Below are 27,962 nucleotides of genomic sequence, written 5' to 3' on the forward strand. Positions count from 1 at the left end.
GCACAACAAAATGATGTGACATTTTTCTCTTTTTATTCATATTTAGCAATAAACAATCAAAAATCATTTGATGAATGGCCAACATCAAAATAATTTCTTGAGAAAATAAACATACATCTTCAAAAATATACAGTCATTCATGAACACTGAGCTGTCAGTGGATCATTTGAAGAAATTCACATTGTGATGAAGTCGTTACAACTTACAGGCGTGCTGAAACGCCTTCATGAAGGATGTGTCAGAATGCAGAAAGAGACAGCTCACCATAGAGGAGGCAATGACTAGTGAGCAGATGTACACCTCAAACAAATAGAGGAGTCTGCTGTTTAAACATCCCATCGGCGTACGGGGAAACACACACCACACGAGTCTCGAGAACAATTCAGAATTACACATGTAACAATTAAGTCTCTCTTGTGAGGCGTCTACTGCTGAGCTGGAAGTCCGAGTGTAAGGTGCGTCTGTGTGGCGGAACAGAGCAGCGGGGCTTAGCTGGGGTGAGGAGAGTCTGCTGTTTTCACTCTCTAAGGAAAAAAACAACAATATTCACTCATCCAGACAAAACACAGACAAACCTCCACAACAACAGGTTTAATAGTTAGCAGCACAGTTTAGCTCAACCAGAAACATTTTTACCTCTCCACTGTCAAGAGTTCGACCTTGAGATGATTGCGACATATGAAATAATATTTTTTATTTCAAATCAGATCAGTCTTAAAAAAATAACTCACTGTAAAAACAGAATATTAATATCTGTAAAACAGACAGACTTTTAGCTTTTTTGTTTTTGCTGATACTGTTCAGCTGTGGCGGCCATATTGAATCACATTGACTCATCCAACAATTACTTTCTAAGAGTTTCATTGCAATCCGTCATTCTTGAATTATTTTGCTACTTATCATAAATGGCAAACAGCTCGTGTTTTTGAGCTTTACTCTGGTAAATAAATAAAAATGTTTTTAAATGTATCCAAGTTGTAATAAATTAATCTAGTCGTGATAAATGATGTGAATAATGCCCAAAATAGTGAAGATGACATCTGCGAGGACAGATTTCAGTCTCACCTGAGAGACGTTTAGAGGGGAAACAAAAGGCTCCACTTTCGCGTAATCGGGGGGGTTGGCGTGGGGGTCGTAGCCCAGGCGAGCAAGCATGGGGGCGATTTCAGCCATGTCTCTGATCACGTCGGGGGGAATGTACCCCACCCACTTAGAGAGGGCTTCTGTGTTCACTGGCTTCATCACCTGGTCTGTGGAACGCTCCACCCTGTGCACGCGCACACACACGCGCACATGCACACACACACGCACACACACACGCACACACACACACACACACACACACACACACACACACACACACACACACACACACACACACACACACACACACACACACACACACACACACACACACACACACACACACACACACACACACAGGGGTAGAGACTAAATCATCATCTTTTTTACAATGGCTCATCATAATTAGAATATGATAACATACAGCTAAAAGAGCCACCAGTACAAAAGTAATAAAACATTGAAAAGTACAGCAACAAGATCACTCATCATGCTGAAAAGGAAAAACCCAGAGACTAAATAATAAAGGAAACCCTGCTCTCAAAAGGCTTAAGCTGTTGTTTTAAACCTTTAAGCTTGTGCAGACGTTTCTGAGGCACAAAGTGCCACGATTTCTGACAGCATTATAAAACCTCAGTGTGACTAATACAGCGCTGGTTGTTTCATAACTAATTTTTAAAAAAGTGCTCATTCCCTCAGACAATGACCTAATTCCTCCAGATTTCGGTTTAGCAGCAAGCGGCAGCCAGATTCCCAGCAAATCTCTTTAGCGTAGCGTCTGCTTAAAGATGGCGACAAACGAGCAGAGCAACGTAGACTAACAATCTACCGTGGAGGTCTGTAAGCTCCGCCTGACCTTGAAACAGTTTGGCTGTAATTCAATGGAAAGTAAACACTCTTCTTCTCTTTTTTGAGTTTGCTAGCAGTATTTTTAGCTCTCTTCAGTGTAAATTAATAATCCAAAAGCTGCAGCTTTTGTGGGTGTAGCTGGGAGTCTAGTGGAGTGCATCGCTCAGAGAAATGCCATAAAACTAAGATGTGCAAAATTGTTTCCGAACAAAACACAAACTTTTTGGGACAACGTCACTGACGTGAATCTGTTCAAGCCTCCAGCAGAGAAACAATTGAAACATTTATTTATGAGCAGTGGAGGGCTGATGATTTAAATAAAACAGCCTCACTTTGTAACAGCCCATGTCTGTCACCTGATGCCTATCGGCTTTGGTTGAACTTGTTAAATTACTTATATGTGTGAAATACAGTTTGGAGGTTATTGTCTTGATTTTTGTTGCTGATTTCTGTGACCTAAGAGAAAGGCCGCATCACGTTGAGTATTGTTTTATTGATCGTTTTGTCTGCCTGACTTCTACGAGAGGTGATTTAGGAGACACGCCCCGCCCCGCCCCGAGGGTGGTACTCCCACACCTGTCTGGAGGACGCTGAAAGCAGGGGGAAGTGAGCTCGATCGGACGCTGCCAAGCGGTGTTATGGACTAAGGATTATCGCACCAACGACTAGGGAGAGTCTAGCGGACTTATGTGACTTATCTGATGTGCTGGAGCTGGGAGCGTGTGTTCTGGTGAACCGCCGTAGCAGCGGCCTGTCGGGTCCTCAGCGGTACCGTGAGTGAACAGCTGATCGACGCAGCGGTTGCTGCAGCTGCTGTATACTGAATCTACGATGACAATCTTAGTTTGTTTTTTTTTGCCGAGTGTATTATGGACGTACATTTTTCTTTTGGACTTTATCTGAACAGAACTTATCTGAACAGAACTGAATTTATCTGACGGAACAGAATTTATCTGAACAGAACTGAACTTCTCTGAACAGAACTGAATTTATCTGACGGAACAGAACTTATCTGAACAGAACTGAATTTATCTGACGGAACAGAATTTATCTGAACAGAACTGAACTTCTCTGAACAGAACTGAATTTATCTGACGGAACAGAATTTATCTGAACAGAACTGAACTTCTCTGAACAGAACTGAATTTATCTGACGGAACAGAATTTATCTGAACAGAACTGAATTTATCTGACGGAACAGAATTTATCTGAACAGAACTGAATTTATCTGACGGAACAGAATTTATCTGAACAGAACTTTCAGACCTTCCATTAATTAGTATATATGTTGTTGCAAAAGATCTTTTGCCTTATGCTTATGTGATTATTTGGGTTTGTTTGTTTCAGTCCAGGTTAGGGTGATAAGCACTTCAAATTGTTTACATCCTTTGTGTTGTGAAGTGAGTGTGTGTTACAAGGGAAAGTTGTTAATAATTTTTTTTCTTATATGTCAGGAGAGAGACCTGGCTGGCACCCCGATTAAATCCCTTAGTTACGCCTGCTTCCGTCACAACTTCCTCTTTTGATCCAAACGAGTTTGCACGTTGGAACAACGGATCCCCAGAAGATCACGCCATCTCGTTTACATCGCTGAAGGTCAAGTTCTCAAAAAATGCAAACATGTTCCTCACACCTAGAACGCCACTGACATAAAGTTGGCCACGGATTGCAATAAAACCAGGAAGAAAATTCTGATCGTGTCAGTAAATGGTGTTTTCTAATATCTTTACTGACAACAAGGTTAGTTAGAGAAAAGCTCTGTTGTTTCGAATCTCGTTTCTGATAATCACTATATCGTTTTACTGACCATGTATAACCATATCTCTTTCATGAAGTCTACATGACAAACAAATGCAATGAAGCCCTTTAATCCTAAAATACAGCTTCAGAAGCAGCAGAGAGGAACCAAATAAACAGTCTTGCTTTGAGTTTGAAACCTCTACACAGATCAAAGCACACCGCTCACATCTCCGAAGTCCAAATGAGTGCCATTATCTCAGTTTATAAACAATGTTGTGTCTCTACCCTCTGTAAAAGAGCCAGCTTTTTACATCCATGAGTCTTAAAGAGGGGAAATTCAGAGTAAACAGGTCATAGAGACTAGTCATGTTTATTAGGTTTAAACTGCCTCCCGAACCGAACAGCTGCGGATCTAACAGATGTTAAACCTCTGAATGAAAATGTCTCGGGGGCTAAAATAAAAAAACCACGTCCACTAGGGATGGGAACTCCGGCTCTTTTAATGGCGCTTACACATTAGTGTCGGCACGGCCCCTAAAGGTATCGAACGGCACCGAAATTTGGTTTCACACACAGGTCAGATTTGCGTTTTCAGTGCCGGTGGCGACTCTTTTTCTCAGCCCTTCTCCCCAGTTCATGTCCGCCTTTGTTTACCTTATTATGGAGAACACCGCTGACTTTCCCACACGTATTAAACTCCGACCACGGGCTCGGGAATTTCCACATTCCTGCAAAGTCCCTCAGATTTATATGTGAACACTACACCGCTCGTTCAAGACCGAACTTACGCCATCCAGCCCCACCAAACCCCGACCGTGCTGACGCTAAGGAGTAAGCGCCTTAAGAGAACCGGTTCTTACGGCTTGGCTCACTAAAACGAATCGGCTCGTTTGGTTCTTAAGCGGCTCCTCGTTTTTTTGTTTTTTAAATGAATTTACCACCAGAAATGATGTAAAATGTGTGTGAAATTACTGACCAATTTACAAACCTACATCAAATCAACTTTCTATTATTTAAAGGGAGACTAGGCAGTTCTTAGCAGCTCTAGAGTCTGTTTAGTAGAACCAAAAGCAAAACTAATCTCCTCTCTGTATGAAATGTCATTAGCGTCTACAGAAGGGATTCATCACTAAATCAAACATATCAGATGTGTTCATGATCTAAAACAAGCAGGAAACCTGCTGGAAGCACCAGGGACCTCATTTATCAAGCTTGCTTACGCACAAAACGGGGTCGGAAAACTGCGTAAGCAACTTTCCACGCAAACTTTGGGATTTATGAAAGAAAACTTAGCGGAAAAATGTGCTTAACTTTAAGTTGACTAAGGACCTGGCTTACGCACATGTTGGTCATGGAGAGCACCTGCAGTGCTGCTGCTGAGAAGGATAAAATTATGAAATCCTGCAGCATTATCACTTGTACTGCTTCATTTCCACACAGAAAAAGACCCCCCACACGCACACACATGCGCGTGCACACACACACAGCCTGAAGCACAGAATACAGAATGCAGAATATCAGCAGGAGGACAGATTGAGGCAGAATGTCATGCATCTGTGACAGTGTGTCCTGTCACTGTGACCCGATTGATCATGCCCCCTGGCTGCTTGGACAAGGGAGATCTCCGTTTGGCTGACTGGTTAGAGCGCGCAACTTTCACCCAGGAGTCTGGGGATCGAATCCCGATTGGACCATTTTTTTTTTATATCCGCCACAGATCTCTCTGAAGAATTCACAACACTGACGGCTTCAGCAACGCTGTGCCACTCCGTGGATTTTCTCTTTTTTTTTTTTTGCAAAAGCACTTCCTTCCATTTCTCCACCTCACCCACAGGTACCTCAATTTCTGCTTCTGTGAAATTGCGCTTCCTTGATCTACGGCCGCCATGTCATTGGCGGAGCGCTGCAACAGCCGGCTTACGTATATGCATGAGATCCACAAGGCACTTTGCATTGACCATTTATGGCAGTAAGTGGGCGTGGTGAGGGCGGGATGACTAAAATGCAGCTGAGAAACATTCTCGTTAGTCTCCAATTTATGAAGCAGATTCCGTGCAGCTGTGCGTACTCCATGTTTGATAGATCACAAACCTACTTGGCGTAAGTACATTTTTTTGTTGAGCTTAAGTACGGTTTTAGTAAGGATTCTACGCAATGTTTGATAAATGAGACCCCTGGTATGTCAGCTAAACAGCGGCCCGCCACACTGAAGTTAAGTGTGATATTCTGGCTAGTGCTACAGAGGGCGGTGGGGTCTGAGTGACTTCATTAACCCTGTAAAGGGTCATTTTGGCACATATTGGCTCAAGAAAATTACTTAAAAATAAGAAAAAGTTGTATAATATCCCTTTAAATAACTTCTAACTATCCAACACTAAACCAAGTGCAACAAAACAAATTTTAAATAGCAAAAATAAACTAAGTAAACAATTGTAGACTTAACTATTCACAGGTAAATAACTTAGAAACACTAAGATAATATCACAGGGACTTTTGTAGAGCCTGCTTGAGAAGATATTTTTTCTTTCCATAGTCCACACTCTTCCTTTGAATTGTCAACATTGGTCAAATGTGTCTAAATCTGGCTTAATTTCCTGCTTTAACTCATGTCCTCACCTTTCTGTAGCCTGTGATTTTTTTCCCCTTTCTCACCTCCTCCTCCTGCTGCTCTGTGTTACACCAGTGCCTGTCTGCATGACCCGCTCCTCCCCTCCTCCTTCTCGCTGCAGACGAGGAGCAGAGGGCTAATTGAGGAGTTGACCAATCACGTGCGGCTTAAACACTTAGAGAGTTTCATTGCTAATACAGCATTAGCAATGAAACCTCAATAGCCGAGGTAAACAGAACAGAAAAAACATCACAGACCTTTTGGACATGTGCTGCCGTTGTTCTCGCTATTGTGCGAACTCCCAAAATCACACGTGATCTTACAACTGTCCGGTGATTTCGTGATCTCAAGTGACCAGCTGCATGGAAAGCTTTTGCTGCTGATGAGCATCTACAATGCTCCTGCTAGGTAAGGCTGCTACGCTGAGTTTGAAGTGAAAACACATTTATTATGTGGCGTGCTGCTAACACATCTGCTAGAAAGCCCACATTAGCCTTCGATGCCATCTTGCTCTTTTTCCTCTTTGCTAATTTCAATGTATTGAAGTTTTAAGAGCTCTGACACTGAATTATTTATCACCATTCTGACGGTCAACACACAATTGCTCAGAAACAAAAACTAATAACTAGAAATAAGAACATCTCTAAACCATCTTTCCAAAGCCTAACTGTGTAAACCAAACTCTACCCAGGTGTGTGAAACTTTTTAGATACTCACTTGGACAGAGACACACCACCGGCCTTTCCGATCAGCTCTTCATGGTGCAACACCGACGGGTCCCACTGCAGCTCCAGGAAACTTAGCAACTTTTTCATTTCCTGCTCCGGGTGTAGAACCAGTTGTTCATAATGGACGGGTAAACATCTGGTCTCCCCCGCTGCCTGGCACTGGCTGAACATGGTCTCTACAGCACTGCTCCATTTGGTTAGGCAGTCTCTGTAGGACGTCAGGTCAAACCCTGAGATGGTTACCTGAGAAGCACACAAGAAGAAGAGTGTTCACCATATCCATTAATCACCATAAAACACAAACGAAGAGAGACTCTTTACACTTAAAACTACAGCTGCTTCTCGGTTCACATAACAAAAGCCAGTTTTAAACCACAAACCTCCTGCTGCGATCCAACACTGTGCAACACTCACGTCCTAACCACAAAGTTATTCACAGAAACTTCAACTCTAGCACAAATTTGTACCGTCTGTGAGGAAGTCTGCATTGACTAAAGCTTGAAAACAAAACATGCTTACCTTCCGTGATATCATGGAGTGAACTGTTGCCCGTCCATCTCGTAGCATGAGAATAAATTTGGCTTTTGGGAAAATGCGAGCCAGGTAAGACAGAGACTTCAAGGCAAACGGATCCTTGTTACAGAGTCGAGGTGCAGGCTCCCCGTGGCCGACTATTATCTAGAACGCACAAATAGAAAAAAATAAATAAATACAGGGATTTTACATTGTCTGCAAAACTGCTGAACATTTTTAGCTAATGCAATTTAAACATTATCAAAATATGTTGCTTTCTTGTATCTGATACTAGTAAGTGTTATTTTAGAGTGTTAAAGGTGCATGAAGTAAATACGATGACATCCTGTGGTCAAATTTGGATACTGCAATCCATGTATCAAAACAAGAGAGGCCCGTCAGAGTCTAGATGATGAGTCATACACAGTCAGCTGATAAGTAAATAAATTCATTTCACTGTAATATTGGAGTTGTTGGTAAATAAAAAAAGTAGCTTGAGATATTCCTAGAGCCGACAATTTATTGAAATTTCAGTTAGGTTAAAGTTAACATTGTTAGCTCACTGTTAGCCTCTAGCCTTCTTTACCTGATATTAGCGTAAAACAAAAAGTTGCCGTGGCTTCTGAGGGGAACAAGAAATAACTTCTGGGTCGCTCCTGTTTACTGGCTAACATTTTTATCCACAACGGTGTTGCTCTTTGTCAGTCGGTGTCAAATTACAAATGCTGGTGCTGAATATGATTAGCTTTGGAACCAGGAAATGTGAAGGCAGGAGAGTTATAAACAAAGACGACGTCCCTTTGCAACCTTTTGATAAGACGAAAAACCGATAACCCCCAAGCGTTACGAGCTGTTTCAATGTAACCTTCCTCCCTACATGATTGAGACATTAGTCTGTTTTAAGATTTTTTTCACTGTAGATATCCTTCTTAAAACACCTTCAAGCTAGGTTAATTCTACTTGTAAACATACCGTCCCTAAGCTAAGATGAGCCCTGAACTATCAAGTAGTTTTACAAAGCAGAAAATGACTTTCAGCCTCACCAACCAACCCACCTCCAACAGAAACGCTCGCACCGCTGAGTCCAACACCTGATCCGTGACGCCGGCTTCATCCAGTCGAATCCTCTCCTTAATCGAACGACTCCAGGTGGCCCTCATGGCCAGGAGGCGCGGGATCACTCGAGTCTCCTCTCCACACCGAACAGCATTGTGGGCATCCAGCATGACACGCATCAGCGTGGTGCCGCTTCTAGGAAAGCCCCCGATGAAGATGATGGGAGTGTCTTCGGGGAAGTGTTCAGTCAGGGACAGGCTCTGATTGCCCGAGCCCAGATTGAGCTCCATCCATCGGTAGCGATGACTTTTACGAGGGCAGTCTATACCGCTCATGCCCAAATAAAGCAAGGAGGCAGAACAGAGAAGCATGCAGCCCACGAGGAGGTTCATCCTGCTGCTTCTCATGGTTAATGGTATGGAGAGGGGAATAAAACAATAATCAAGAGGCAGGTGGATGGAGTCTGAAGCAAACGTAGCCACGTCTTAAGGTTCAGTCAGCCAGATGTCACCTGACAGGGACGAGCCAGAGGGACAGCAGGAAGAGATGCTGAAGATGCTGCGGGCTGAGACGACTCCTCACTCCTCTGCAGCTCTGCAGCCTTGTTGTCAGATTGCAGGATCCCGGCCTAAAGCGCTCCACAACCAGCCACGTGTCTTAACCATGATTCCACCTAAAAACAGAAAAAAACACTTCAGCATGAGCTGCACACACATCTCTAGAACAGCTCAAATTTTCAGCCACTGCCCTTCATGCATACATGTGGAGTGACTGAGGCAGAAAAAGACAACTTGCACAAACGTTTCCAAACGCATTCAGTTTTTCTTCCTAAAGCAGCCATGTTGCATTTCCCTCTTGGGAGCCAGTGACCATATCAAAGTTCACAGCAGCATCCTGCACAGACACACTCAGGAAACAAATCTGAAGCCACTAATTACTGCTCCCTCATGTTTTTACCCTCACTGACATTTTCTGTTACACACTACACCAAGCAATGCTTGTACAAGCCAATTTTACTATTCACAAAACATTCTGCAACTTCCCCAATTCTCTTCTGAAATGTCAGTAAAGTAGTTTCATCAGTGTTAGGAAATCCAACAAGCAGAATAGCTAAAATAAAAATCCTTCCAAAAGCTCTACATCCGCCAAGCAGATGTGATTTAATGAGTGTTTCCAAATTGATTCCAGCAGCATCTGAATAACTTTGCAAAACCACATTACGCTCAACAAGGTGGTTTTTACTTTTGAGCTATGTTTAATCTCGATATTGGAGGAAGCGCACATCTGGATGAGATGTGGGGAACTCCATTTTCTCTGCTAGAGATAAGTCAGAACACAGCAGGGAGTGACACCAGGCCAGGATAGGTGCCGCCTTGAACCGGGCATAAGCTCGTGTACTTTATTGCGGAGATTAAACCACCAGCAGTGAATCCGAGTCTGGCTGCTTTTGATTTTTATTCTTAATGCTTAACTGACCTTGAAAACGTCACGTTTTCACTGATCGCAGACAGATAAAATAACCTGATAGCAATCAGTAGGTGAAAAGCTGAGGTAGCCGATCATCAAGGAGGCCATGTTTGAGCAAAAAAAAAAAAGTTGCCACAACACCAAGATTAGCATCCCACCCTTTACAGAAATAAGAGTAAAAACAAACTATAAGCCTAGATCTGCTGGTTAAAGCCAGTATTTAAAACGGCCTAAGTGTACCTTTACTCCTAAATAATCTATTTCTGTGATTTTTTTAAAATATGAGCGGTACACAACACTGACACAAATATGTGGAAAACACACTGAAATTTAGCATTTTTAATCACACCGTTCCTTTGGTTTGTGTTCTTTCTTGCTTCCTTTCTAACATTAAAATAAAATACCGATTACATCAAAGGTTTATGCGGCTATTTAGGCTTGATAAATCAATTAAAAAATCACATCTGGCCTATTATCGTAGACATTTTTGTTTAAAACCTGTTATAATATGGTAACAAACCCCCCGAGGCAGGCAACCACCAGGTAAACGACCTGCTAGCAAACACACGGTGACAGTACGTATAAATGTTCTCATTTGGTGTGTATGTTTACAACTATCGTCTTTAAATTCAATTCTGGTTCATTTTTGGCGTCAACTTACCAGCTCCGCTCTAAAACAGCCAAATGTTCTTCGTCCGGAGACGAACTGAAAAAAAAAAAAAGATCTGAAAAAGCCTCTTCTGTTCTCAAAGACACGTCATTTTCTCTCCTTTCTTCTGTCTGAATATTCGGCTAATGTCAACAAATGTTTTTTTATCAAAACCCACTAGGATAAACGGGGTTTGCTGCTGGTTCTAGTGTAACTTCGGACCGAGAGGTCGAGCGTTTTCAACCCTTTGGAAGAAGAAAAAAAAAAAACACGGATGGCACGAGCCAAGCGAGAAGGTGAAAGCTGCTCGCTGATTGGTCAATCGCAGCACGGCGAGTCTGCTTGGACGACTCCCATTGGTTGAAACGTTAAAGGGGCATTTCCGCTACTTCAACAAGCGTTTTCTCTCCTCTTGAGGCTAAAATTACTTTACCAAATCGATTGGTATGCTTTCAGTAAAAGCCCACCGGGGAAATTTAATCACAGTGTGGGATTGAGTCGATCTTAAAGCCGCCACATTTAATTTACCCATCTTTTCATTAGAATCATATTTTGTTTTGTTTCTTTCAAAACGTACATTGATATACTCTTGATGTATTGATGCCTGTGTGGAGGTGCTACAGACTTAAGTAAGGCTGTCAAAACACAATCACAATAACATTAAATACCCACAAAGATCCAGGGATAAGTAATGAGAAACTTACATAATTAAATACATTTGAATGTATGAAAGTGGGGATAAATCATTGCCATTTTCACTGACTACAAAATCATACTTTCTCTGAATAGTTACAAAACGTTTATTGTGAGTTTTTTTGTTTCAAGTTGTTTGTGAAAAAAAAAGAGTGGATGGACACTGCCAATAGAAGAGTGTGTCGATACATCTCTGAGCTGCGTGTTAGTGCAGTGACGAAGTTTGGGAAAGAAAACATAGCTGCAGGGGATCTATTAACCCCACTCAGACACATTTATGCAGTGGTCTTCTGCAGCAGCAGAGCCTGCATTCACTGTTTTAATGTTGAACCACAGGGAAAAAAATTGACAGCTGAATCCAACATCAAATGCATTTGGTGCACAGGCGAGTCCAAAACCAGTCCCCAATAATGTCACATTGCTTTACTTTCCTGACTCTGCGAGGTGCCCAGAAAGCACCGGAAATTACAGTGATGAACCAACAGGAAGCCAAAAACAGAAAAGGTCCAAACCAACACATCCTTCCCCTGCTGTGACACAGCTGCACCAAAAACGAGTTGTTCAAAGCTCAGCGGGAAGAAAAATATGTTGTCTTACAGGAAATTGTAAAGCTAATTGGGTTTACAAGTGAACAAAATGCTTCAGAGTTGCATTCAACTAGCTAATGAAAGATAAAATGAAATGCCCAAGTCTATAATCTACTAAGGATACGACTAATGAAAGGTGGATTTGGACATCCATGTTTACTGTTATGATTCAAAAACACATAATTTAGGACTTTTAAGCAGCTTTCCGTTTAACATAGCAGTTAAACAGGTGACTGCCTCTACATCAACAGGAATAATTATGCCCTTTTCTCTGTGGTCAGGTGCTCCACACCATTTGTGCTCTTGAAAGGCATCTTTTCCCAGTTCTACAATATTTTGGCCTCCTCACCACCACATACAGTCCGATTTTAAACCCGTCCCTGAGTCATGACTGTCCACCACCTTCATCCGTCTCTGCAGCTGCCTTTTCCTGCTCCGGATCACCGGGCAGGTGGTCTGAGATGGTCTGGATGAGCTCCTCAATCTGCTCCTCTGACAAACGCTCTTCACTTTCCTCCACCATCTACACAGAGAGAGGGCAACGAAGGCCACATTATAGAAATAGAACACAAGGAAATGTTGATCCATCAGCTTAAAAGATCTGGGTCCGTCTTCTGGATTTCTCGCGGAAAAACCTTCCAATAAACTCTGTTGATGTCATTGGAGAAGAATCAGATGGTTCATGGCTGCATTATTGTTTGAATTCTCACTAGTGACACAGAAATACCATAATCCAGCTTTTCTGTGGTTTCCTGCTTAGCAAAAAACCAACAGAAGTCATGTTTAAACATCTGCACACCCATGGGATTTTAAATGGGGTGAAACATTTAGATAAAAGAATTATTAAACACAAATAAAATAACATAAAAATATCAGAAGAGTGTTTTAAAGATGCCCTATTCTCAGGAAAGATTAAAACAATATTGTTTTTAATATAATTTTCAATATTTTAAAGAAGGAAAAAAAACACCCCAAAACCTCATAACCACAGCAAAGGCAACTCAATTTATCACAGACTTATTAGAATTTCTAAGTAATTTACAAAAAAGCTACACCTGTCTTTACTTAACATTACTAATAAAGCAAGTTGTGTATGTATGGAGTCAAATTGGAGCAACGATTTGAGAATATCTGGTATAATTAAAGAAGCAAAAAATATCGGCTTAAACACCGCTGCTAACCACTTAAACATTCTCCCTCTCCTGATAATAACATTTTACTTTCTTTGACATTGAATGTGCTACTACTAGTTTACCCGTTTAATTATAGATTAACTAGGATAAATACAATAAAGTTTGTCTCTCAGCAAATAGAATAGTTACTAAGAAATCACAATGTAACCATAGACACATTACTTGGTATATATGTTTTGTGTGTGTGTGTGTGTGTGTATGTGTGTGTGTGTGTGTGTTAGGGCTGCACAATATATTGTAAATATATCGTTATCGCAATAACAGCATGCACAATATGCATATCGCAAAGAACAGATAAATATCGTAATGAATGGTCAGCTCAAATGTTTGCTACACATAATGCATTCTGTAATTCACACGAAAGTATTATATATTTTTTTAACAAATCAAATAGAGCTCTTCACCCATTTGGCCAATTGGGTGGGTTCTCATAGGTTAGTCCCGCCCCCAAGGCAGACAGCCCTTAACCTGATTTAGCTTAGTTCTGCTCTTTCTGCTGATATTTGGACATCCCTCGTCTGACTAGATAACAGTGTAGCGTCATGAAGGGACTGTTTTCCTTTCTCCTTAGGAAGAACTAATCTCCTTGAGATTTTGCTCAAGGCCTTTTGATGCCTCTGCATCTAAACTGTTTTAACTAGCTATCTGCCTGACCCTACAGCTCAAGAGAAGAAAGAAGACCAAAAACTCTCTTCTCTATTAAATAATAATCAAATACTCTATTAAATAATAATCAAATACCTTTGTTGGACCATATAATCATGTAAAGCAATGTTAAATCAATCTGTGAAATGAGAACATTAATTACTTGATATTATAATCCTATGATGGTATTTTAATAAGTAATGTTGTTGTTTATGTTGTTTATGTGCTTAGCAGACGCTTTTACCCAAAGCGACTTACAATTTTTTTTAACCTATAGGGCATGTTGTGTAATGTAACTTTTAAACTACACACAGGGTATCTGCAGATTTAAGGGAGCCAAATTTAAGACTTTTTAAGACCTTTTTTAAGGCCACTTTGACCAAATTTAAGCTATTTTAAAAATTAAATTTAAGCGATAATTTCCAGCTATTGCCTGGAACCGGAGCTAACCACGTCGCGAACGTGGGATTAGCCATCCAGTTACCATTAAACTTGCCCTTCCCCATGGCTCAAGCTCCCACTAGCTTAACCAGCTAATGTGCTCCTCTAGAAAAATAGCCCCCTTTCACAACCAACTGACTGCGTACGGTTCCGCTTACGCCAACGTCATACACAAAAAATGCTGAACACTAACTAGAAATTTACAAAGTTTTTATAGAAATAAAATAATCTTGTTTATTGGGTCTTTGGTAATTTAAGACCTTTGGCAACTGGATTTAAGGATTATTTGTAATTTTTAAGGATTTTTAAGGCCTTAAATTAGGAAAAGCTAATTTAAGACTTTTTAAGACTTTTTAAGGACCCGCAGATACCCTGTACACACTAGACTGATCACATGTAATGTTAATCACATGACACATTCCTTTGTCTCTCCAATCAGAGCTTTCCTTTCTGGTGCGTGGCGTGATCTGTGTGGTTTTTATATTTGTGTCCAATTTTGATTCGACCATAAATTAAAACATCTGAATTATAAAACTAACTCCCACGTCACCCTTAACTCAGTTCAGACGCTCTAGAGTTGCGAGCCGGCCACTCGTAAATTTTTAACCACAAAGAACCTAACGACAAGCTGGATAATAAACCTGTTGCAAGCTCCACCTGACGCAATGCTCCTTCAGAGTAAAAGCTGAACTCACTGACCCTTCAGGGTCCCGCTGACACTGTCAACCAACTGCCGCTTACCTGGGGGCATTCCAAGACTAGTCTGTCGTACCGTACGCTGTTTCACCGGCTTCGGTACCAAAGAGGGTCTGAGAACCTGGCATTCTGGATCTGCAACGGAGGTCTCCGCAAGGGTATGTAGCTCGGCAAGATAGCGTCTGAATGTGGTTTTTGAAACTCGACTATAGTTTAGAGCAAGCATTCGCTCCCACACAGAACTAAGGCTTCTCTGGAAACGAGAGTTCTGATAACAACATTCCACATTTACACCATCCATCTTGCCTCATTCACAACTAGATCCATTCATCACACAGAGTGTTAAGGTTGGTTTATGCTTGACGCGTCCGCGAGGTCTGCACGGCTCCGCGCGGCAAAATTGCGTCATTTTAACAACCACGCCCCTCCACCGCGTCTCCGCACAGCCCAAAATTTCTGCAACGCGCACCTAGGGAAAATTTCTAACCACGCGGACGGTCGGACGTGGAAAAACATGGCGGACCGGCTAGAACTAGTATGGCAGAGGTTCGTAAATACAGACATTTGTATGATTTAGCTCTCAAAGATCACCGTGATCAACATGTTGTTAATCATTCTTGGAGAGAAATAGCTCGCACTGTCAGAAAAGACGAGGACGCTGTTAAAAATGCTGAAATGCCATGTTGTAAATAGTAATTTTTACTTCTACTATGGTGTAGTGTTAGATGCATGCCGTAGAGCTCCATGTTGCCCCGTTCAGTTTGGGAGAATATTGGCTCACCGCAGAGACAAGCCGCACGAACCATAAACGCTGCGAGTTGTGAAGCGCGTTCCATCCGCGAGCCGCATCACCAAGCGGAAAGTGAATGCGTCAAGCATAAACCAAGCTTTAGAGTTAAAGTTAGAGTTAGCCTTGTTTTAAATTGTTTAGAAATAAATCTTCTTAAACTTTAAAACTTGTCTCTCTCTTTGACTCTGGGTTATTACAAATTATTACCTAATCCCTGCAATAAAAAGTTCATATCTTCTGATTAAAGGTAGTATTCAAAGATACATCAAATTGATTCCATATTTTCTAAGGAATCTCACCTTTGATGGTTTCCTACGTAAGAGATGTAACTATCGATACACTACAACAGCAATGCGACTCTACCACTGATTATCATCTCCACAAGTAACACAAGCCTGGAGGAGCTTTTGCTGTGTGGTGGAGTTGCTAATGGTTAGCTTCTACTAGCTGAGACATTCTCTGCCGTTTCCTGGACGCTAAGCCAACAACAGCCTTCTCCGTCATGAATCAAGATGAGTGAGTCCATTAATGTTAAGTGACAGTGTGACTTAGATCTGTCAGGCTTTTCTAATCCTAGAGTTTCACCGTCTATTTTCCATCCGAAGCTAATGCAGCAGATAGACGTAGGAGACTATTTTCATGTTCAGCCTGCATGAAAAACTCAGAGACCGATTATAATCAGAAATATTCACTAAAAGTGTTCCACACCTTTAAAAGAACCACTTTTTTATAATTAACAAAGGATAAAATAGCAGCTAGTTCAAATGCCACGCACCAAACTCTTAGCGTGATTAAAATTAAAAAAATAATATTTTCCTTGTGTTGCGATACATTTTTAAAGTTTAAATTCTGTTTTGGGTGTCTTGATTCAACAAAAACATTTAATTTCCACAGTGTGTGTTTATTTTTTACTCAGTCTAGGTCTGAATGCTATTTAATATTTCTCAATCAAAGATTAAAGAAACTGCAGAGCTGGCAGGCAGAGCTACTGTGGATTTCACCGGTTATTACTGGTAGCCTGGTAGGTTGGGTTGCGTTTTGCACAAATTTTAACAAATTTAACGAGACTCACTAGCTGAATTTCTACTGCAGTTTGAGGTCGGTGGTTCAACAGCTGAAGTTTTTCTGCCCTGATGATGACAAAAACAAATCAGATTAACAGAAAAAGGCTAAATGTTAAGACAATGTCCATCGTATCAACACAACTAAATCAAAATAAAATGTTTATTAGATCTCACTGACTTTGTGAGTTTGTGGGGCATCATGGTGGTGAGGAACTCCTTGACAATCTCAGGACTTTGTCTGCTGGACGGCGTCTTCGACAGGTACTTAAGTGTCTGATGGCGAACCCACAGGAGATTATGTTTGTAATAAATATGACCAAAACATTTATATAAATGCAGGAAGAGAGATGTGACCTGACCTCATACATGATAGTGTTGAGGTTCTGCTGCCCGGCACTGTGTTTGCTCTTCCCCCCATCTTTCCTCTGTTCCTTCAGATCTATGAGAAGTTTGAACACCTGAGCAGTAAAAAAAAAGAAAGTAAAAGTTACAAACTGATCTGTTTGACTGAACAGTGAATAACACGTCATGCGAGGGTAAACCGACTATATTACCTCATAGTTGCTGAGCATTGCAGCACTTGAATTTTTGCTGAAAACACAAAAAGTTGAAAGTTTTGAATTGATGTAGTTGTTATGAGCTGCATGGAAGGGAGGAGCTGGTGCTGCTGCCTCACAGCGAAAAGGTTGCAGGTTCGAATTCCAGCTGCAGCCTTTGTGGAGTTCTCCACTGCATGCGTGTTTTCTCTGTATGGATACTCTGTTTCCTCCCACAGACCAAACGCATGCATCTCAGGTTAACTGTTGACTCTAAGTTGTCTCTACCTGTGAGTGAGTGCATGTGTCTCTGTGATGGACTAGAGAGCTGTCCCCTGTCCACCATCAACTCGGAATATAGAGGAATGAACAGTTAAGATGATTAATGCGTTTTTTGTCTCCATGTGGGTTAAGAAATTAAACCTATAAAAATGCAGTCGAGAGTAAAATATTATTCTGACCATTTACGAATCGTTTAGTAAAAATAAATAAATAAAAATCAGCTAAAAGTTTCATTTAAAAGAATTAAAAAGACTTTAGAAAAAAAGTCTTCAGTCATAACAAAAGGACCGTGTTGTTTGGCTTTAATGGTTAATACTGACTCGTTTTTTGTTTTTAAATTTTAATAAGCTAGGATGAACAGTTTTTCGTCCCAGACCGAACTGAAAATGTGTCTCTGCTGTTTCGCTAGCTCTGTTCGCTTTCATCCATCAATAATAAACCAAAAACTGAAAACTACGGCTTATAGTTGTTGTTAAAAACACAATTCACAACAGCTACTTAGCAAAGTCTCTTGCTAAAATAAACTAAATGAAAGGTAAAAATGAAATCCTTACACTTCCATTTATGCGCCCGGAACTGCGGTACGTTGTTACACCTTCCGTGGGGAAACGGAGAGCATGGATAAAGGTTCCGCCGACACAAATGTGAGGGGAGAAAAAAGTCTCGAAAGGTCTGCTTGTGTGTGTGTGTGTGTGTGTGTGTGTGTGTGTGTGTGTGTGTGTGTGTGTGTGTGTGTGTGTGTGTGTGTGTGTGTGTGTGTGTGTGTGTGTGTGTGTGTGTGTGTGTGATCGACAGGCGGATTGGTTCGGCGTCTGCAGTGAGCCGATCTGTCGTGGTGAAGAGGGAGCTGAGCCAGATTTCCTAATCTAACAGATTTTAAACATTAAAATACTCAACAGAAATAGTTCAGAAAGGAAATTAAAATGTTCACAACTTTGTGTGTGATTTATTAGTATTATCATGAGTATTTATTGTGGCAGAAGCTGGTGTGGTCCACCACTGAGAAGCTTCTCTAACATGAAGACTTTATTCTACAGGTTATTGTTCAGCCTTCTGATGCGCACGCACACACACGAGTGTTGGTGAGCGGCTGCGTCTGACTGCTGACGCTCCGTGTGTGTTTTTATTTTTGCAGTGAGACAAACTCACCTCACGCCGTCCAGAGTTTGTTCTTTAAAGCTTCTATTAAATCCACCGTGTTGATGATTTTAACACGTTTCCTCTACGCTGCAGGAGTTAAAGTTTACATTACGGAGTAAAAGTTCGGCGGACACGTTTGTTTATATTTGGCCGCTGCGCGCCAGGTGGGGGGAGGGGGGACTCGGTACTGCACACAGAAAGCTGGTGTGATCAGATCTGAAAAGCGTTGGTAGATCACGTTTATTTTTCACGGAGATCAGCTGCGGATTCCTCTTCCGTCGGCATTCTAGGAATCGAAACTTGGAATCTAAATAAAAAAATTTGAACGATTCCGGGAAAAACTAACAGTTGGTCCCCGTTCCAATCGATGCTCGATGCCCAACCCTAAATTGACTAATAATTTTTGTACTTGTAAACTGATCTGTGTGTCCTGTAGACTTGTCCGTGTGTACCAGGTGATTTGTGTGTGTGTGTGTTCAATGATTGTATGTGTAAGAACTGAATTTACACACAAAAATATAAACACAAGTTACAAATCAAGAGTTACACACACAAAAATCTTTAGTTACGCACACACAAATGTAGATAAACACACACAAATCTAGATACACATAAACAAATCTAGATACACACATACAGATCTTTTGAGACTTTTGTCCTCCCCATACAAACATGAGGTTTTTGCTGCACTCTTATGTCCTTGTGGCAGCAAGCAGCAGAGATCCCCCCCCCCCCCCCCCCCCCATTGGGTCTGTTCCATCTTTCATGATCTTGTGGTGGTATGATCTCGTTGACAGGCTCTGGTCTTGTGCTGCTATCAACAATCCTTCAGTTTCTGCCTTCAGTCCTGCACTGCGTAGCCACTGATATGATCTTGTTCTACGTCTGCTTTTTTTTACTCTCAAGGGGTATTGTCCATGCATTGGCTTTTCCTCCCATGTTTCTCTCATCCTCTTTTGGGCCCATTTCTTTGCCTCCCTTTTGGTCCTCTTGGCAAAGCTTGTTATGGTTTCTTTCTCTTTTCTTGCCACATCTGGGATGTTTAGTTCCTGTGCATGTCTTATAGCTTCTTTTGTAACAGAGTACAGCTTCTTGCGAGCTTCATGTTGACAAACGAGGATCAGTAGGGCATTGTCTGTTGTTTCAAGGTAGGTTTTCAATGCCATTGTTGTTGTTTAGTAAGCCATCTCAAGTTGGGTAAGTCCTCTGCCTCCAATCTGTCTTGGTAGATACATTATTTCAACATCCGGTTTTGGGTGGTGCATTCTTTCAGATGTCAGCAACTTTCTGGACTTGGTGTCTAGTTTCTTTACTTCTTTAAGTTGCCAGTTGATGATGTTAAAACTGTATGTAACCGTTGGAACAGCTGAAGTGTTGATGGCTTTGATCTTATTTGCAGCATTAAGTTCACTCTTGATAACAAGCCTGACTCTTCTGTAGTACTCTTTTTTGACTTTTTTCTTTCATGGTAGCATGTTGTATTCCATCTCCTTCATTGACCCCAAGATATTTGTATGTATCCTCTTGACTGAGCTTCATTATGACAGTCTCTTGGTCCAATTGTATGTTTGAAGTTGATGTGAGTTTTCCCTTTTTTAATGTAGCCTTTGCACATTTGTCAAGTCCAAATTGCATGCAGATGTCATCACTGAAGAGCTTGACTATTTGGAGTAGTCCCTCTTGTTGGTTATCATTTTTGGCATAGGTCTTCAGATCATCCATGTAAAAAAAGGTGGTTGATCTTCTTACCTTGAACCTCATATCCATGTTCACTGTTGTTTAGCATGGTGCTGAGTGGGGCTAGACATAGACAGAAACGGAGAGGTGATAGTGAGTCTCCTTGAAAGATACCACACCTGACTTTTATTGGTCTTGTCTTGATGGATCCTTCCTCATAAGTGAGCATCATCGTGGTCCTCCATGATTCCATACTTGTCTTCATGAAGTTGATGAGAGTTGGTGAGATTCTATGAAGTTCCATTACTTTGATGATCCATGAGTGTGGTACACTGTCGAAGGCTTTCCTGTAGACGATCCATGCTGTACTCAGGTTTTTCTTCTTCCCCTTGCTGTCTTCCAGTATCATCTTGTTGATCAGAAGTTGGTCTTTGCTTCCATAACTTCCTCTCTTACAGCCTTTTTGTTCTGGTGGTAGCATGCTGTTGTTGTTGAGGAAAATGTATGTTCTCTCTGTGACGATACTTGTGAGGATCTTGTACATCGTTGGTAAGCATGTGATTGGTCTGTAGTTCTTAGGGTTTTTTGTGTCATTGGTCTTGGGTAGCAGATATGTTAGACCCTGTGTTAGCCAGGTTGGGCTCTTTATTGGTGTTTTAATGATTTCTGTGTATCCTCTTGCAAGATCTTCATGTATGACTTTGAGGTGTTTAAGCCAGTAGTTATGTACTTTGTCTTCTCCAGGTGACTTCCAATTATTTGCTTTCTTTAGTGCCAGTATTACTTCTGTCTTGCTGATGCTTGTCCACTCCTGTACTGGTCAGCTCTTCAATCTTTCTACTTCTTCTTTGATCCATTATGCTGCTTCATTGTGATTTTTCTCTTTTTCCCAAACATTGCTCCAGAACTCTTCTACTTTTTCCAGAGATGGTAGTTCTTTGATTTCTATCTGTTTCTTTCCAAGTTCTTTGTAGAACTTCTTTGGGTCAACTTTGAAAACATTGTTGTGTCTGAAGTGTTTACTTCTCTTTTCATATCTTCTGATTCTTTGTGCCTTGGCCTGTATCTGTTGTTTGAGCTTTTCTTTTGCTTCCACAATGTCAGTTGTGTCCTGGATGTTATACCTCTTCTTCATTTGCCTCTCTTTTCTTTTATTAGTAATGGTACCTTTTTCAATTTCCGTGAGTAGAGAGAGATCTTTTCTCTTCTTGAGAATGTCCTTCTCGATGTCTGCCTTCCATTTGGGCTGTTTTCTTTTTCCTTGTTTTTCTATTTTCTTGGTGAAACTCAGGTCTGTGATTACTGTAGCTGCTGCATAACATATTTCATTAATTGATGTGAGGTCCATTGGTTTAGAGTAGTCTTGTTTGATGTCTTGTATTGCTCTGTTGGCTAGGCTGATTATTATTATTATTATTATTATTATTATTATTATTATTATTATTATTATTATTATTATTGAGGCGCTTACTCCCACAGACATCATCTACATATTCATGTCTATGGTTTAGTACTTATTACTCGTTAACTCCTGTGTTAAATCATAAATCTGCTGGGAAATGCCTTTTTCTCTCATCTTTGAATTGTCTCTAAACTTTAGCAGGCTGAGTTTTAAGTGTACCGATTGTATCAAAACTGTTATGATTTATTTGTTTTATTTTCATCAACAAATTATCTCTTTCATGTCAGCATAAACACAACCAGCAGGTCACTGCAGGGAATCGAACCTCACCTCATTACTGAAAGTGCCATTACCAGTGCTAGTAACACTTTACAAAAAGGCTCCCTTTTATTAACATTACTTGGTACATTAATAAAACTATCACATGTAGCGTATTTCTACATACTAGAATCAACACTGTTTGCTATCAGTTGTTAGATTCTGAGAATGAACAAGCACATTAGCATATGAGCCTATATCATGTATAAATATCCAAGATACTTATATAATCGATAGAAGTTCATACACCAACCTACTTGGTCTATTTTTAATCCAAAGATTAACGCTTAATTTAAGATAATTAAATTTAATAGCAAATGTTTATTTATGAATCAGAAGTTAGGAATCTTTGCTTTTTCAATAACCAGAAATATTTATACCTTTCTGTGTTTCATTTAAAAAATGAGGCAGAGTTTAAAAATGAAGAATTTATTACTAACAATTTTAAACTTGACGATTTGAAACGACAATTTAAATGACAATTAAAATTGACAATTCATGGATGACAATTTACCAGCTTTGATATTAAAACTTGTTTTAAAGGCAAACCTGTGACTTGATGGAAAGTTAAAATGAAATGAGAGCTTGGATGCGTGAATGAATTCTCAGAAGGTTTCTTTCAGAGAGAGAAGCGCGTTCTGGGTTGGAAATGATGGTTTTGCAGCTAACTGTTGTTACTTAGAGAAACAGCATCAGACGTCATCTGTCGAAAGTGTGTACCTCACCCACTTTCAGGAGACCCCCTTCTGGATCCGAGATGTCAGGTGGAGATGATTTCCTCCGGGCACGAGGCTGGTAGAAGCACCTCAATGCGACCAAATCAGTCCTGGGATGTCTCCGTGGGTCACACGACTGATGAAACTATTTGCGTCTCAAAATCAATAACTCTGAAGGAGTTTTGAGTCTTACTTAAAAATCAATAACTCTGAAGGAGTTTTGCGTCAGCTGGTTATCGTGCGTTTATTCAAAGCTATTCTATCAGCATGACAGAACAGCAGGTGGAGGTTAGGCCGGCCGTTCCCTTATCCTCCGGATGGTGGTTGGTTCTCGAACTGAAGTTTTGCTGCTGGAAAGTTAGTTTAAACAAACCCACAGAACACGCCCACTCTCAGCAAGAAAGCTTTGGTCATGAGTCAAAGACATGTGATGGCAGTTACTTTTACCCTGGATAAGTTCTGAATGAGGCTGGTTACGTGCGAGATGACCTTCTGGTTTGCTGAACACACATAACCGATTGTCAACCATAATCATACAAATACCCAAAGCATAATAATTCATTTCAGTAGTTAAAACACATTTATTGAACCAAGTGATTATTTATGATGATTATAATAACAGTAATAAAGTCAAAGAGTTTATTAAAATTATTATTTAAATTATTATTGTGAAACTTGAAGTGTCCTTCTTCTGGGACGGAACAGCAGCAGATAAGGATGATATTCAGCAGACATCATGGCTCCTCGCTTGTTTAATCTGTGGGGCAACGTTACAGTCGACCCAGCTGACCCAGCTTGGAAAATGTGACCTTTGTCACATATTAGAGGACCTTCCTGATGCTACACACGTAAAGCATTAACAACTGCTTAACTTTAACAGTAGGTCATGCATTACTAGGCAGACCCCCCTGTCCTAACCTTAAGGACATTTAATAGTTAATAGTAACATAATAAAGGGAGTCTTTGTTTATTAGTGCTTAATAATGCACTTAGTAACCCTGGATGATAAGATGTCATTGAGGGGCAGATGGCCTAAGAATATTCTCTTCTCTTCTCTTCTCTTCTCTTCTCTTCTCGTCTCGTCTCGTCTCTTCTCTCACATAAAACAAGATCCAATCTAATCTAATCTGTTTCTGATATTTGGACATCTCCCCTCTGACTGGATAACAGCAACACAACTCTACCACTGACTTTTATCTCCATAAGTAACACAAGCCTGGAGGAGCTTTTGCTGTGTGGTGGAGTTGATAATGCTAATGGTTAGCTTCGACTAGCTGGGACATTCTCGTCTAATCTAATCTAATCTAATCTAATCTAATCTAATCTAATCTAATGTAATCTAATCTAATCTAATCTAAGATATACTGTAATATAATCTAAAGGTAGTTCATATGTTTTAACTTCAGAAAAACTGTTTTGCAACATGAGTCTTTGGAGATGTGTTTGTCTTCTAATCTAATCTAATCTAATCTAACATAATATATACCTTTTCTCCATTACTTAAGCCATCTAAATGGCAGGTTTTGGTTTCGTATAATACAGGCTTGGGATTTCTATCAAGAGAAGGACATGTAGATTTTTTATAATGGGGAGACATGGGTGTCTCAAACAGGGGAGGAGACGTGGGCCTTCTAGAATGGGAAGGTGTGGTTTTCCCAGACACCGGAGGTAACGTGGATGTCCTAGAAAGAGGAGATGTAGGTTTTGTAGAAATTGGAGGAAGGATAGATTTCCCAGAATGAGGGGGAAGCACTTTGGTGGCATTTGACCCTTGCGCAATAGGTCTCGCTTTGACTGGACGCAGAGTAGTCTTTCCCAGTTGGAGCTTGAGAGGTGGTGATGAGCCTGTTTTTTTAGTCACGACATCACTAGAACAACTGCCAACTTCCAGCATTGGTTTCTTATTTTTCAATTTGTCAGATTTATCACTGGAAGACTTACTTTCTGTTGAATATTTATTTTCTTTTTTAGACTCTTTTGGAGATGTGTCCGTCTTCAGTGGAGCCCCCCATTTAATGGGCATTTCCAGGCAATTGTTTACCCCAGAATAATTTTGAGCCACAAAACTTTCTTCAAGTTCATCCCCAGAGCCTGACCATGGTTCATCCATTATTTCTTTAGAAATACTTAGATCACTTTCATTCTCAGAGCCTGACTGTGATTCGTCACTAAGTTCGTACTCGGAAAACCCTTTCTTGCGTTCGCTGTCAGACCCTGACTGTGGTTCGTCACTAGAGCCTGACTGTGGTTCGTCACTAAGTTCGTACATGGAAAACCTTTTCTTGCATTTACTGCCAGAGCCTGACTGTGGTTCGTCACTAAGTTCGTACATGGAAAACCTTTTCTTGCATTTGCTGCCAGAGCCTGACTGTGGTTCTTTACTAAGTTTGCACTTGGAAAACCTTTTCTTGCGTTCGCTGTCAGAGCCTGACCGTGGTTCGTCACTAGAACCTGACTGTGGTTCGTCACTAGAGCCTGACTGTGGTTCGTCACTAAGTTCGTACATGGAAAACCTTTTCTTGCATTTACTGCCAGAGCCTGACTGTGGTTCGTCACTAAGTTCGTACATGGAAAACCTTTTCTTGCATTTGCTGTCAGAGCCTGACTGTGATTCGTCACTAGAGCCTGACTGTGGTTCGTCACTAAGTTCATACTCAGAAAACCTTTTCTTGCATTTGCTGCCAGAGCCTGACTGTGGTTCATCACTAGAGCCTGACTGTGGTTCGTCACTAAGTTCGTACATGGAAAACCTTTTCTTGCATTTGCTGTCAGAGCCTGACTGTGGTTCGTCACTAAGTTCGTACATGGAAAACCTTTTCTTGCATTTGCTGTCAGAGCCTGACTGTGATTCGTCACTAGAGCCTGACTGTGGTTCGTCACTAAGTTCATACTCAGAAAACCTTTTCTTGCATTTGCTGCCAGAGCCTGACTGTGGTTCATCACTAGAGCCTGACTGTGATTCGTCACTAAGTTCGTACATGGAAAACCTTTTCTTGAATTTGCCGTCAGAGCCTGACTGTGATTCGTCACTAAGTTCGTACATGGAAAACCTTTTCTTGCATTTGCTGCCAGAGCCTGACTGTGGTTCTTTACTAAGTTTGCACTTGGAAAACCTTTTCTTGCATTTGCTGTCAGAGTCTGACTGTGGTTCTTTACTAATTTCTTCAGAAAACCTATTTTCACGTTCAAATGTAGAAGTCATTCCCTTTTTAAATAAGCTAAGTTTGTCATCTGAGTCTGACGAGCATGGAGCATCTTTTCTGACCACATCAGTGAATCCAAGATCTGGTATCAATAATTCTAAGTCTTTCAGTTTGTTAGCTTGATCTTTGGGAGAAATGTTCCCAGTTGAGATGGACATTGATGATTTGCTAATTTTTCTCACTCTGGGAGATGTGCAATCTGAATATGTCTTTGATAATGAATTTTTGGAGCCTGACATCTTATTATCAGCACTTATGTGCTTGATTTGTTCTTTAAGCTCCTCACATTCCTTCTGTAGCTTGTCTTTTTCTTCCTGGCTGCGTCGCTGCATTTCCTGGCTTATCAGGAGCTCTACGGTCAGGTCGTCCAACTTTTCTGCAGTGTCTGGCCTGAAATCTTGAAATGTTATGCTTTCAAGTTCTTCAATGTTTTCCTTCAACTGACATATTTCATCAATGTATTTCTTATTTTCGCTCTTTGAGTCAAATGCCAGCTGTGCCAGTTCTTTTTCGTGTTTCTGTCTGACCTCCTCGTGTCCCACCATAGTTTGAGCAAGTTTGTTCTGGCACTCTTGGATGGTGGATTCTTTTTTCTCCAAGGAGTCGGTTAGCTGTTTGATTTCCAGCTGCTGTCTCTTTGTTTCCTGCAGGTGAGATTCTTGCATGCCTTCATTCTTCTCTTTCTGTTTTTGGCATCTGTCTTTCAAAGAGTTAATTAAAGCCTGCAGTTCTTGATTTTTCTGCTTCAGCTCCTCAGAAAATCTCTCGGCACTAATTTTCTCACGCTCAACCTTTTCAATGTCTCCACTAAGGCTTGCGATTTTTTCATCGTACTGCGAACACTTGTCCTGAAGATCTGATACCTCTTTATGAAGAGCGGCTTCAGAGTTCTGCAACTCTTTGAATCTTTCCTTGTCTTTCAATTCCTGCAGTTTGATTTCCTCCTCATCATTTATTTTTGTTGTGTTTTTAATTCCACACCCCATTTCTAGAGTCCTCTCTTTCGTGTGACTCAAATCTGTCAAAGGTTCGTGGAGTTTGGGCGCGTACGCAGTCCTTTGTTTAAACACGGTCATGTCCTCACTTTCTTCAACGAGGTCCTTAATTCTTATCTCAAGGTGCTCGACTACGCTGAACCAGGTCTCTGTCTTGTCATTGTTAGCTCTAATTTGATTTTTCCACTTACAAAACTCTTCGAAGGCTGACTGTAGACGAAAAATGTCCGTTTTAAAGTTCCCCAGTTTGTTCCTAACCTGACTGACCAATTCGTCTTTTTCAACAACAGAAACGTTAGCTTGTTTTAGCTCCTTCTCTGTTTCTCGTGCTTTGTTTTTCGTGGTTTCCAGTTCTGTCTTCAGGGTTTCCACCTGTTCAAAGAGAGTGGAAAGTTCTCTGTCTTTTTGCGCAGCTGTGCTATGCTCTTTACTGAACTGTAAATTTTGCTCAATTTCTTTTGTATATGTCTTCAGTAGCTCATTTAGTCTGCTAATTTTATTTTCACTGTCGATAACTGCATTCTGTAAAGCGCTGATACAATTGCCACTAAACTGGACTGTATCTGATTGCGGAGCCGGTCGTGTTTCCTGGTAGGGCCAGGCGTGTTTTTGATCAAACTCACCCATAGCTGACTGCAGCTGTCGTCTTAAGTCACAGATGAGCTGGTCTTTATTTTTGACTAGCTTAGCATCAGCAGAGGCTATGAACCATTGAATTTCATTGGCCCCAGATTCAGCTGCGTTTTTCAACTTACAAACGTCAACAATCTTTTGGCTTCTTTCAGTCGTCACTTGACTCACAAATTTGTCATAACCGTTCAAAGTGCTCATCAAACTAGAAAATCGGTTTCTCATTACCTCAATATCCTGCTTGGTCTGGTCAAGACACAT

At 40.9% G+C, this 27,962-nt stretch overlaps 3 protein-coding genes across 3 annotated transcripts; all 3 read right to left on the reverse strand.

Annotated features, from left to right (window-relative positions):
- Window positions 1-11: 11 nt before the first annotated feature.
- LOC107386765 (protein-tyrosine sulfotransferase 1) lies at window positions 12-11,337 on the reverse strand. Its single transcript, XM_015961373.3, has 6 exons — window positions 10,706-11,337; window positions 8,577-9,250; window positions 7,528-7,686; window positions 6,998-7,251; window positions 1,066-1,267; window positions 12-524 (listed from the first exon to the last, which is right to left on the reverse strand). Exons 2-6 carry the CDS (start codon window positions 8,982-8,984, stop codon window positions 489-491), a joined length of 1,059 nt encoding a protein of 352 aa, XP_015816859.1. The 5' UTR covers window positions 8,985-9,250; window positions 10,706-11,337; the 3' UTR covers window positions 12-488.
- A 142-nt stretch (window positions 11,338-11,479) lies between these two features.
- crcp (calcitonin gene-related peptide-receptor component protein) lies at window positions 11,480-18,297 on the reverse strand. The gene is made up of 6 exons (XM_015961374.3): window positions 18,175-18,297; window positions 17,357-17,393; window positions 17,162-17,260; window positions 16,981-17,075; window positions 16,811-16,868; window positions 11,480-12,496 (listed from the first exon to the last, which is right to left on the reverse strand). Exons 1-6 carry the CDS (start codon window positions 18,180-18,182, stop codon window positions 12,359-12,361), a joined length of 435 nt encoding a protein of 144 aa, XP_015816860.1. The 5' UTR covers window positions 18,183-18,297; the 3' UTR covers window positions 11,480-12,358.
- A 2,996-nt stretch (window positions 18,298-21,293) lies between these two features.
- Window positions 21,294-27,962, reverse strand: LOC139072045 (golgin subfamily A member 6-like protein 25). The gene is made up of 2 exons (XM_070555235.1): window positions 24,815-27,962; window positions 21,294-21,748 (listed from the first exon to the last, which is right to left on the reverse strand). Exons 1-2 carry the CDS (start codon window positions 27,960-27,962, stop codon window positions 21,294-21,296), a joined length of 3,603 nt encoding a protein of 1,200 aa, XP_070411336.1.

Source organism: Nothobranchius furzeri, chromosome 10 (genome assembly GCF_043380555.1).
Source record: "Nothobranchius furzeri strain GRZ-AD chromosome 10, NfurGRZ-RIMD1, whole genome shotgun sequence".
Classification (NCBI taxonomy): Eukaryota; Metazoa; Chordata; class Actinopteri; order Cyprinodontiformes; family Nothobranchiidae; genus Nothobranchius; species Nothobranchius furzeri.

Coding starts and splice junctions, on each gene's coding strand:
- LOC107386765 (XM_015961373.3), bottom strand. CDS start 8,984: ATGAGAAGCAGCAGGATGAACCTCCTCGTGGGCTGCATGCTTCTCTGT. Junction 7,687..8,576: donor TGCGAGCGTTTCTGTTGGAG/GTGGGTTGGTTG, acceptor TGTGCGTTCTAG/ATAATAGTCGGCCACGGGGA. Junction 7,252..7,527: donor ACTCCATGATATCACGGAAG/GTAAGCATGTTT, acceptor TGTGCTTCTCAG/GTAACCATCTCAGGGTTTGA.
- crcp (XM_015961374.3), bottom strand. Junction 17,261..17,356: donor CAATGCTCAGCAACTATGAG/GTAATATAGTCG, acceptor TTTACTGCTCAG/GTGTTCAAACTTCTCATAGA. Junction 16,869..16,980: donor ATGCCCCACAAACTCACAAA/GTCAGTGAGATC, acceptor TGTCATCATCAG/GGCAGAAAAACTTCAGCTGT.
- LOC139072045 (XM_070555235.1), bottom strand. CDS start 27,962: ATGTGTCTTGACCAGACCAAGCAGGATATTGAGGTAATGAGAAACCGA. Junction 21,749..24,814: donor AAATAAATATTCAACAGAAA/GTAAGTCTTCCA, acceptor TATGTTATGCAG/CAGCTACAGTAATCACAGAC.